This window comes from Pogona vitticeps, chromosome 2 (genome assembly GCF_051106095.1).
Source record: "Pogona vitticeps strain Pit_001003342236 chromosome 2, PviZW2.1, whole genome shotgun sequence".
NCBI lineage: Eukaryota > Metazoa > Chordata > Lepidosauria > Squamata > Agamidae > Pogona > Pogona vitticeps.
Genome location: NC_135784.1, coordinates 311,332,963 through 311,345,273, shown reverse-complemented (window position 1 = coordinate 311,345,273; position 12,311 = coordinate 311,332,963). Strand labels below are relative to the sequence as shown.

Below are 12,311 nucleotides of genomic sequence, written 5' to 3'. Positions count from 1 at the left end.
TCTGTGTGTCAGAGTACCAACCTGATAGGTTCAGGTGTCTGTTGGTTAGCCAGAACTGATAGGTTCAGGGTCTGTGCTTCAAGTTAAGGGTTCTGGGTGAACCAAACTGTATGCTTGTATGAGTGAGAATAAGCCACGTTACTTTATTTATTCACCTGATTGTTTTATTTTTCCATGTGTGTGTTTAAATAAACCTTATTCTTTTTATTGTTTAAAAATCCATCCCTGGTCTGTGTGACTTCTTAAAGGGAATGGTTGGTGGCAGCTTAGTGTAACTGTGTGACATATCCCAGTAGGTCTGGGTTTGTCTCACTGGGAAGGGAGGGAATAATAAAAAAATAAAACAGTATCTATCTATCGATGGATCGACCGACCGACCGACCGACCGACCGACCGACCGACCGACCGACCGACCGACCGACCGACCGACCGACCGACCGACCGACCGACCGACCGACCGACCTACCTACCTACCTACCTACCTACCTACCTACCTACCTACCTACCTACCTACCTACCTACCTACCTATTTATCATCATAAAGCATTTTACCCCATCTTTCTCATAAAACGGATCCAGAGCACTCAGCTTTCCATACAGCTCTTGCCTGGCCAGACGTCCTTCTGTATTGCCTGCTGTGTATGGCCTTGCTGTCTGCATCTCCCCATTGACAGGAATAGGGTTTTTCCAGAAAAGGGGAAACACACAAATGGCAGCACAGGCCAGGTCTCTCACACACACACCCTGAGGGAGCACTGTTACATACAGCACTGATGTTACCTGTCTGTCATGGGTTTGGAGGGAAAGTTCCATCCTATGGGGAGTGGAAGGCGGGACATCAGGAGGAGGGGCTGTACTGTATAAATATGTGATGCCTGTGTGGTGAAAGAGGGATGCTGAGAGACACTGGGTTGTGACGAAGCAGCAGCTGGGAAGAAGAAGCTGTTGTGGGAGTCTGTGTGTCAGACAGGGTACTACTGTGTGTCAGAGTACCAACCTGATAGGTTCAGGTGTCTGTTGGTTAGCCAGAACTGATAGGTTCAGGGTCTGTGCTTCAAGTTAAGGGTTCTGTGTGAACCAAACTGTGTGTATGTATGAGTGAGAATAAGCCACGTTACTTTATCTTGTTCACCTGATCGTTTTATTTTTTAACTGTGTGTATTTAAATAAACCTTATTCTTTTTATTGTTTAAAAATCCATCCCTGGTCTGTGTGACTTCTTATAGGGAATGGTTGGTGGCAGCTTAGTTAACGTGTGGCAGATCCCAGTAGGTCTGGGTTTGTCACATTGATTGGTGTCCAGCGTGTGGGATACGACTGGTCCAGTTGTCCAGCGGTCCAGCAAAGCCTTGGCAAGTGTGCCCAGAGCAAGGGGGGTCTAGTCAGGGACAGTCTGAGGCGCGTAGGTAATCTTCTAGGTGTACCTCACGGGGAGGTGCGCTAGTAGAAGAACGTGCCAACTGGGGAGACTTAGATTAAGGTGCTCTGAGGCAGCCTAGTTTTGGCGGGAAAAAGCTGAGGCAAAACTGCGTAGTAACAGTGATCTAGCTTGCCAGCTGAGAGGCCCAGCAGAGGGGGGTAGGCTCTGACTCGATACTGTTGCAAGTTAGTGCTGAAGAACAGCAGCAATCTCTAGGGAGAGCTGGTTCTGAGGCAAGAAGGAAAAAAGTGGTCGTTTTATTTTGAGGCTTGACTTTTAAAGCAGCCTGTTCTGAGGGGGGATTATGCCCTTGACTCGAAGCCAGATGGCCGAAATGAGTGAAGTGAAAGACCCCCAGATTGACCAAGGTTCTGAGGATGAATTTGGCTCAGTGCAGGGTGACAGCACAGTAGAGCAGAACCCAGAACTTAGAAAATTGCTCATAGCCCAACAGCATGAACTGAGGATGAGGCAATTTGAAGTGGAGGAAAGGGAAAGAGAGAAACAGCGGCAATTTGAATTAGAGAGAGAGAGATTGGAAAGAGAAGAAAGATTAGAGAGAGAGAAAATTGCTCTGGAAAAAGAAAGGATGGCGTATGAGTTAAGAAAATTGGAAATGATGAACCAGAACAATAATAACAATAGGGATTCTGAGGGAGGCCAATTGTCTAAGGCTGACCTGAAGAAATTCCCTGTGTACCACAAGGGAGATTGTCCTGAGGTGTTCTTTTCCTTAGTGGAAAGAGCGTTTGTGGACTTCTCAGTGAGGGAAACTGAGAAGATGACCATCATGCGATCTTTAATCAGTGGTAGCCTGGCTGAGGTTTATGCCGAGATGCCTGAGGAACTGATGAAAGATTTTGCAGAGTTTAAAAAACTGGTGTTTGCCAGACATGGGATAAATGCGGAGCAGCTGAGACAAAGATTCAGGTCCCTCACCAAGAAACCAGAACAGACTTTTACCCAAGTGGGGGCCCAATTGGTGAGGCTGCTTGAGAAATGGCTATCGCAGGAGGGAACAGAGACCTATGAGCAGCTTAAAGATTTGATAGCGCTGGAGCAGTTCTATTCAGTCCTGCAGGGGGAATTGAAATTCCAGGTGAGGGAAAGGAAACCGAAATCTGTGGCAGCAGCCGCAGAGATCGCAGATTTTATTTCCCAAATAAGAAAGCCCTTGGGTGAGGGGAAATCTGTAGGTAAACCCAAAGAAACCTACAGCAAGTACTCTCAGGGACCAGGGAAAAGCCAGCAAGGGGGAGGGGCCCATGGTGAAGGGAAGCCCTCAGACATGAAACTAAGACCTCAGATTTTGGAGGGAAAATCAAAACAAGATGAGAGAGAATCAAAATACACCAGAAAATGTTATTTCTGTCAGGGAAAGGGTCATCTAATCTCAGAGTGTCAGAAATTAAAGCAGCTAAAAGGAATGGTGCCTCAGGAGTCTAGTGGAACCAAGCCAAAAGCTGTGTTCTGTGTCCAGAAAGAGCAAGGCTCAGTCTCACTGAGGGAGCCTGTTGCCATGGCTACTCAGTCTGGAACAGCTACCTCTGCTGATCAGGCTGAGGAAAATGGTCCTCTTGTGGAAGTAAAGCGCTGCTTGCTGATAAAAACAGATTCTCAGTTGTTTGAGACAGCAGGGGTGGACGTAGGAATACTTGACCGTCAGTATAGGGGGCTGCGGGACACTTGTTCCCAGGTAACCCTGTGCCATCCAGATATTATTCCTAGGGAGTTTATAATCCCAAATGAGAGCATGAAGGTGGCAGGGATTGAGGGGCAGGTAATCTCTCTGCCAGTAGCAGAGGTACCTGTCAACTTTCAAGGCTGGAGGGGAGCTTGGCGGCTAGCGATTTCATCGACTCTGCCAGCAGCCGTGCTCGTGGGAAATGACCTGGCTGAACATGTGAAACGGGTGCTAGTGATTACACGCTCACAAGCCACCACGGGGACAGTTCAGGGGGGTAATGATGAGCCAGAGACGGAAGCAGAGGGGAGTTCAGAAGCTGTGGTGGAAACCTTAACCACAGACAGCAGATTTGGACAGGAGCAAAAGGCAGACGCCACTCTCCAAAAGTGTTTTGAACAGGTGACTGACGCCCAGCTAACACCTGAAACCCCAGTGAGATTTCTGAAGAAAAAGGGGATTTTATATAGAGAAACCCTGAGGAATATCTCAAAAGGGGGAGATGGGATCAGAAGTCAGCTGGTGGTACCTGAAAAGTATCGCCCCATGATCTTACAAAGGGGTCACTCTGACATGTTTGCTGCGCACTTAGGAGTGAACAAAACACAGCAGAGAATCACACAGAATTTCTACTGGCCTGACATAGGGAAGCAGATCAGGGAGTTCTGTAAACAATGTGATGTGTGTCAAAGGCAGGGGAATAACCGCGACAGGGCCAAAGCAAAGTTGTGCCCTTTGCCTGTGATTGACACTCCGTTCAAATGCATAGGGGTGGATATTGTGGGACCTTTGCCCAAGGCCACAAAGAGGGGGAACAGGTTCATTCTAACAATTGTGGACCATGCCACAAGGTATCCTGAAGCCATACCCTTGACTAACATTGAAACTAACACAGTGGCCGATGCTTTGGTGGGGTATATGTCCAGGATGGGATTTGCCTCAGAGATAATCACAGATTTGGGCGCATCGTTCACATCAAAGCTCATGAAACGCTTATGGCAAATCTGTGGAATTAAGCACAAGGAAACCACTGCCTATCATCCGGAAAGTAATGGGTTAACTGAGAAGTTCAATGGGACTCTAATGCGCATGATTAGGGCTTACTTGGCAGAGAATCCAAACAATTGGGACCAGAAGCTGCAATCCCTTTTGTTTGCTTATCGATCAGTGCCACAAGCCAGTACCGGGTTTAGTCCATTTGAACTTTTATTTGGGAGAAGGGTGAAAGGGCCCCTTGATTTGATCAAACAAAATTGGGAGCAGATCACCCAGGATGACCCACAAGATGTTGTGACATACATAGACACCTTGATGAATGACCTAAGGAGAAATCTAGAGCTGGCAGCAGAAAACCTGCAAGCTCAGAAGGTCAGACAGAAAACATGGTATGACCACAAAGCTAGAGAGAGGCACTTTGACCCAGGGGAGGAAGTGCTTTGGCTTAGGCCCTGCAGAGAGAATAAAATGCAGCTCAAATGGGCAGGACCATATAGGGTCATTTCCAAGATGTCAGACCTGAACTACCTAATAGAGCAGGAGGAGAACCAAGCAAGGAGGGTGGTTCATGTGAATGCCCTAAAACCCTACTACAGAGGGGAACAGAGGGTTCTATTTGCTATAAAAGCAGCTGAGAGTGAGGAAGCTGAATTACCCTTCTGGGAGGGTAGAGGGGAAGTAAAATACAACCCAGAGGAGGTAAAGATCAGTCCTGCACTCACCCAAGACCAGCAGCAAGAACTAAAAATGCTGCTTGGTAAATATCAACAGGTGTTTTCCAACAAGCCGGGGATAGTGAAGGGAGTGATGCATCGGATCCACACAGGGGATGCACCCCCGCAGGCAGTATCCCCATACCGAGTAACGGGACCCTATAGGGACAAGGTGCGAAAGGAGCTGGACGAGATGCTTAGGGAGAACATAATCGTCCCCTCTTCTAGTCCTTGGTCCTCTCCGATAGTCCTTGTGGACAAGCCTGATGGGAGCATTAGGTTTTGTGTCGATTACAGGAAATTAAACCGTGTAACCACTCCTGATGCCTACCCAATGCCCAGGCTAGACAACCTGATTGAAACCATAGGGGGTTGTCGGTTCATCTCATCATTGGACCTGGTAAAGGGATATTGGCAATTAAGAATTGATCCCAGGGATCAAGAAAAGACTGCCTTTTGCAGCCCTTTTGGTCTCTATGAGTTTCGAGTCCTGAGCTTTGGTCTCAGAAATGCACCAGCCACATTCCAAAGGCTGATGGACCAGACCTTGGCAGGGCTCAGTGACTTTACAGTGGCCTACATTGACGACATAGGGATCTTCAGTAATACCTGGGAAGATCACCTGATACACCTGGAGTTAGTGCTGCAGAGGTTAAGTGCAGCAGGGCTAACAGTAAAGGCCAGCAAGTGTCAGCTGGGTAGCCCAGAAATAAAATACTTGGGTCACATGGTAGGGGGAGGAATGATAAAACCCCTGGAGGCCAAAATAGAAGCTGTTCGTGATTGGCCCAGACCCAACACCAAGAAAAAAGTCAAATCATTTCTTGGGTTGGTGGGCTACTACAGAAAGTTCATCCCGAGGTTTAGCGAGATTGCGGCTCCGCTGACCGATCTGACGAGGAAGAAGGCTGATGACCGCATCCCGTGGACCAGCGACTGTGAGGCGGCGTTCCAGAGGTTGAAGGAGGCGTTAATCAACTATCCTGTGCTGCGGGCTCCAGACTTCGACCGGGAGTTCATCATCTACACCGATGCGTCTAACAGCGGGGTAGGAGCAGTTCTGTGCCAGGAGGATGAGAATGGTGACCAGCATCCAGTGTCCTACCTGAGTAGGAAACTTCAAAAAGGTGAGAGACATTTGGCAACCGTGGAGAAGGAGTGTTTGGCCATAGTCTACGCGATCCAGAAGGCCAAGCCTTACATCTGGGGAAGACATTTTGTTCTGTGTACTGACCATTCACCATTGCAATGGTTAAAGACAATGAAAACCCACAATAGCAAACTTATGAGGTGGGCTTTAAACCTACAGGACTATGACTTTGAAGTGAAGGTGGTCAGAGGGTCAGTGAACTGTGTTGCTGACGCCTTATCAAGAAGACCTGAAGAATGAAGACGGCGAAAGAACATGGACTATGTGTATATAATGATGACAAAAAGTAAAATGTACCTGTTTTTGAATTGGTTTGTATGAATAAAGGTAAATTGATGTAATGTATATGGTAAATGTTTAAATGCTTAATTGCTATGGTGAACTTAGAGTGTAAGTATAAGTGAGTATAATATGGTATGTATAAATGTTGTTGTGTGTTTTATCAAGGTTGTTTTTTTGGTGAAAAGCACGTTAGCTTTCCCCCTACAAAACAACTTATAAAGAGGGGAGGTGTTACATACAGCACTGATGTTACCTGTCTGTCATGGGTTTGGAGGGAAAGTTCCATCCTATGGGGAGTGGAAGGCGGGACATCAGGAGGAGGGGCTGTACTGTATAAATATGTGATGCCTGTGTGGTGAAAGAGGGATGCTGAGAGACACTGGGTTGTGACGAAGCAGCAGCTGGGAAGAAGAAGCTGTTGTGGGAGTCTGTGTGTCAGACAGGGTACTACTGTGTGTCAGAGTACCAACCTGATAGGTTCAGGTGTCTGTTGGTTAGCCAGAACTGATAGGTTCAGGGTCTGTGCTTCAAGTTAAGGGTTCTGTGTGAACCAAACTGTGTGTATGTATGAGTGAGAATAAGCCACGTTACTTTATCTTGTTCACCTGATCGTTTTATTTTTTAACTGTGTGTATTTAAATAAACCTTATTCTTTTTATTGTTTAAAAATCCATCCCTGGTCTGTGTGACTTCTTATAGGGAATGGCTGGTGGCAGCTTAGTTAACGTGTGGCAGATCCCAGTAGGTCTGGGTTTGTCACAAGCACCACTTCTAAAAACATGCTGACCGTTTGGTCTAATTTGATCTGTCAGCCAACAGATGCCAAATTAAATGGAGAAAAAGCAAATTTATTTTCTTTCTTTCTTTCTTTCTTTCTTTCTTTCTTTCTTTCTTTCTTTCTTTCTTTCTTTCTTGATTGATTGATTGATTGATTGATTGATTGATTGATTTGATTTATATCCTGCCCATCTGGTATATTCTACCACTCTGGGCGGCTTCCAACATCACATATATTCAATAAAAATAACACAAAACATTATGACATGTCAATAACAGATACAGTGCAAAAATATAATAAATAATGAATAGCAAGAAAGAAAAGAGAGTCAAGTGCTGACAGGAGGGAAGGCCTGGATCTACATCCATGTTCTTAGTTGGCTTTTAAATGTACCCAGCATGGGGGCCTCGTGAATCTCGGGTGGAAGGTTATTCCAGAGGCGAGGAGCCACCACTGAGAAGGCCCAATTTCATGTCTTTTCCTTCCGGGCTTCCCTCGGCGTTAGGCTCCTCAGCCTCACCTCCTGACTCGCGTGAGTGATCCGGGTAGATCTTGGTGGGAGCAGGCGTTCCGCCAACTATCGAGGCCCTAAACCGTTTAGGGCCTTATAAGTAAGCATTAAAACTTTGAAGTCAAAACGAATGGGCAGCCAGTGCAGCTTGGCCAGAATAGGAGAAATATGTTGGTGTTTTCTCACTCCAGTAAGGAGTCTGGCCACTGCATTCTGCACCACCTGAAGTTTCCGCATCAGTCTCAAAGGCAGCCCCACATAGAGCGTGTTACAGTGATCTAATCCTGAGATTACGAGCGCATGCACCAAGGTAGTGCGTTGCAAAGAATTGCAGAAGTGAACTACAGGGATAGAATTCCGTGGCTTCACGTCACCCATCCCCACATCGTGTAACAGGAGTGTGTCAGTGAGATGCTTGGCCTGGATTGGAAACTAAACTTTTCATCAGCAAAGACCTGCTCTGCCCGCCACCCTCCAGTGCAATCCACCTCGAAGAGTTTGAAGAGTTTGGATATTGGAGGTGGAAAGTATTTCAAAAATCTGAGTAAGACAGCATTTTCCCTACAACCCACCAAGGTGGTTGGATCACCCTCAGAAGAGTTCAAGCACACCTTTAAAAAATAATAATTTTAAAACGACCTAATGAAAGGAATAAAAGCCACGTCATTGAAGTGTAATACTTTGAATCTTACCACTTTTCATACAATTCTGCGCATAACTAGGTTCGGGGAAAAGAGTCCTCCGTAGGATGATTATTCTAATCACCTCCAGCCATCCAGATATTCCTGAATGGTGTTTCATCTGCCTTGGCCATTATGGGAAACTGCCCATTCATTATCATCATTTACTTTCTAAAGCCACTCCTTCTGGAAAAGAAAATGGTCTTCTAATTTGCCATTTTCTGCTGTAAATATTCTTGTCGCTATTAACTTATTAATCCCGGGGACCCTTTTCCCCCCTCCTGCCATGGAAGAGATCATATAATTTTAAAAGAAAAATTTAGCTTTGGCAATTATTATTTCCCTGGGTGCTTCACGGATCACTCTTTCTCTCCTCCACTTATCAAAAAACAGTTTTCTTCTGAAAATACATTGCAAAGATCAGCAGCTGAATGTTTCAGGTAAATATAAAAAGCGGTTCCTCTGCAGAGAAGCAAAATTCTGGAGTGGGTAATGCATTTTGGGAATAGTTACAAATAAAGCATGATTTCAGCTTGCCTAGAAATTTTCCTCAAGCAAATGCAGGAACTGTACGTTTGTTTGCAACGACCCATAGCAAAGCCCTTGTTACTGCCAGTTAGCCACACAGAGACACAAAACCGCTTACAATACACGTCCTGTATTGTTGTTGGTGTTATTTCAACTTATAGAGTGGCCCACATTCATTCATTCATTCATTCATTCATTCATTCATTCATTCATTCATTCATTCATTCATTCATTCATTCATTCATTTCACTTATATGCTGCCCACCTAGACATTGTCTACTCTGGACAGGTCACAAAAAACAAGATAAAAACAGTTAATATATAACAGTTTTACAGCAATATACAATGATAACAATAGTTCATGATGGGAAGAAAAATAAATTAAGTAGTGCCTGGAGGGAAGGCCAGTCTGAATAACTAGGTCTTCAGTTGGTTTTTTAAAATGCCCAGCGAGGGGGGGGGGGCAAATGGATTTTGGAGGGGAGTTTGTTCCAAAGAGAAGTAGCCACTGCCGAGAAGGCCCGGTGTTTTTTTCTTTCCGGACCTCCCTTGGCGTAAGGCTCCTCAGTCGCCCCTCCTGACTGGATCAAGCGGTACGGGTAGATCTAAATTCAATCCCACAATCATGCAAGGAACACTTTGGGTACTCAAGTTACCGACCTCAGAAGGATGGAAGGCTGAGTCAACCTTGAGCTGGCTATCTGAAACCTGCTGGGATTGAACTCAGGTTATAAGCAGAGGCTTGACTGCAGTACTGCAGTTTAACCACTGCACCATGGGGCTTCCTTAATGCCTTAAGGCCTTTCTGTCTTAAAACAGGAAATGTAGTTCCAGGTGGCCAGCCAGTGGCGGAAAACTTCCTGGCTATTGACAGGGTGAGGAGTGGACACCAGGGGAAGTTCTTGCCCACCCAAAAGAGCAGTGAAAACGGAGCTCATGGAACCGTCTTGCAACAATGTGCTCAAGTTAGAGGAAGCCAGATTTCGGTTGAAGATCAGGAAAAACTTCCTAACTGTTAGAGCACTACGAGAATGGAATCCATGGCCCCAGGAGGTGATGAGCCACACTGGGGGCATTCAAGAGAAAATTGGACAACCCTCTGGCAGATCTGCTTTGATTTGGATGCCTCCCTTGAGCAAGGGGATGGACTGGATGGCCTTCGAGGCCCCCTTCAGCTCCATGATTCTATGATTCTGTGTCTCCTTCCTGGGTAAGAACATTATCACCAGCTTGTGACTGCTGACATAGCTTTTAGAGAATGAAACAACAGATGAGGGAAAGTCCATTTGAATCATTCTGGCTTGAAAAAAGAGAGAAGCCTCCAGCAGCGGGGGGGGGGGACCCTCTATGTTGGGAGAAAAAAAGGGCCAGACTGATTCAAACTGGTCTTTGTGTCATATGATCAGCTTTTTTTAAAAAATGCACATTTGTCTGCCCCCTTTCTGCCGTTTTTGGCCATGTAGTTGCAGCCATACACGGGAAACGAGAGACATTGCAGGCATTAATGAACTTCCCACAGGCCATTGCAAGATGTCCAGATTTGCCTGTCTCCCGTAGGATAATTCTCGTGACATCCCTTCCCCACTCAGAGTCTCCTTTGCCTCTTCTGTCAGAACCTTGGTGCAACATCAGGGCCGGCGTGGAGCAGGCGATGGAGCGGAATAAAGACGAGAGAGATGCCTTCAAGCCAAAAGTCACTCTCAAGCCCATTGAGGGACCTTCCACCAGTCGCGGACTCACCGCCTAACCTCCCTTACAGAGCTCCTGTGAGGACGACTGCAGAGCTTCAAAGCATAATAGTTTTCCGAGTGCAGTTTCCCTTGTAGTCTTGCTTGCCGTCCTGGCTTGGGAGATTTTGGGATTTGCGGTTCAAGGTCTGAGAAAATCAAAACATCTCCTGATTGTAGCTTCTTGAAGGCATAAGAGAATACAGATAATGACCCTGACGGTGATAATGGCATCACAGGGCCACTTAAGGCAGCCTCTGATTGGTTTGCACTCGTGTCCAGAAAGTTACTCGATTCGGGCATCTTTCATCTTGCAATAAGCAATTATATCCACCTTGCGTCAAAGGAGTGCCCAAGACACAGGAAAGAATGGTGCTGATGCTAGGTAATAAAAGTCTACTGCAATCTGGTTCAACAGCCATTCCTTCTCCAAGGGGTCCCCCCGGGTGTAATCCTATTTGCAGGAAAGAGGCTTATGATGTCTCATAAGGATGTCCTTATTCTCACCCTGCTACAATTCCCAGGATTTTTTTTAAGTCAAGAGGAAGAGAAAAGTGTATCTGTGTCTCTCTCTGTCTCTCTCTCTCTCTGTGTGTGTGTGTGTGTGTGTAAATTTGCACAGTTGGTTCGCAGAGTAAATGTATCGCCTTCCATTTTGTAAAATCGCAGGTCTGAGAAGAACTACGCACAAAGACAATGAAAAGACTTGTCAGCGAGCCAAGCAAAGAAAGGCTCAGGGAGTTGGAAATGTTTAACCCAGAAAGAGAGAAAAAGATTAAGAAGGAACATGACAAGACGCTATAAATATCTAAAAGCATAGCCGGCAGGAAGAAGAGAAACGTTTACTCATCTTTATTCTCCAAGCACCAGGCAGGGAGCAACGGGCTTAAATTACAGGGATGGAAATTTCAGTCAAGGCTCAGATCAGGGCCCCGTTCCCTTCCCTGGAGGCCTCGAAGGTGAGGCTGGGCTGGCATCCGCGGCCTTTGATGTTTAATTTTGCAAAGCACCAACCTTGTCTTCATTGTGGAGAACTCACCGTGCCCGAGACGGGAAAGGAAGTCAAAAATGGGACCGGAAACACATCATTTATTAACCTATACCACCCAGTTAAGGATAGGGTGGGGCAGAGCCCCGAGCAACATTAAATGTGTCTACAGAAACTTTACAGCCACTCTTCAAGGGACGGAACCTATTTTGAGGCTGGGTTTCAGCACCTCGGAGAGCTCTCGCAAAGTACATGAGGAAACCCAGGCAGGATTCACCACCTCTGCCACCTGTGTGGATTCGAGAAACCACAACGAGAAACAAAACAAAAACAAGCACACACAGAAAAGGGAAAGGGAGGGAGGGAGGGAGGGAGAGAGAGAGAGAGAGAGAGAGAGAGAAGACAAAAACCTTGGGGCATGTTGAAGACTTAACTGCTATATTTTAATGTGGGCTTTCATGGATACAAGTCCACTTCCTCAGACATAAGAATACATGCCAAATATGTATACATGTATATATGCCCCCTCTCCCCCCCCCCATAGAAGGTGACATCCCAAATGTTCAAAATACTCACCAGGATATTGAACAATGCATCTGTGCCAGAAAGAGCAGGCAAGGTCCAGATGTCTTCCTTCTGCTCTTCTTAGGCCTCTGTCCTGTTTTTGAGGCCATTCCTCAGTCCTTCTGCTCCTCCAAGAAACAGAAATTTTGCAATGGCTTCCAGAAAGCATATACAAGTGGGAACAGTCCTTTAAATATCTGAAGATGGCTATCCTTCCACTCACCAGTCTTCTCCTCTCCAGGCTAAACACACCCAGCCTCCTCAACCATCCCTGGTATGATCTGAAAACC

General features: G+C 46.1%; 1 protein-coding gene and 1 long non-coding RNA gene across 2 annotated transcripts in view; one reads left to right on the top strand and one right to left on the bottom strand.

Moving 5' to 3' along the window:
- The window catches only part of LOC140704240 (uncharacterized), a 27,478-nt gene extending 15,167 nt beyond the window's left edge, over positions 1–12,311 (bottom strand). Inside the window, exon 1 of the long non-coding RNA XR_012083368.2 lies at positions 12,034–12,311. This is a non-coding gene — a long non-coding RNA (uncharacterized LOC140704240). The remainder of the gene's footprint in view (positions 1–12,033) is intronic.
- Positions 748–6,918, top strand: LOC144586271 (uncharacterized). Its single transcript, XM_078384184.1, has 2 exons — positions 748–1,687; positions 1,892–6,918. Exon 2 carries the CDS (start codon positions 2,010–2,012, stop codon positions 6,201–6,203), a length of 4,194 nt encoding a protein of 1,397 aa, XP_078240310.1. The 5' UTR covers positions 748–1,687; positions 1,892–2,009; the 3' UTR covers positions 6,204–6,918.

Excerpts from the sequence above, each read along its gene's own strand:
- LOC144586271 (XM_078384184.1), top strand. The coding sequence starts at position 2,010 with ATGGCGTATGAGTTAAGAAAATTGGAAATGATGAACCAGAACAATAAT.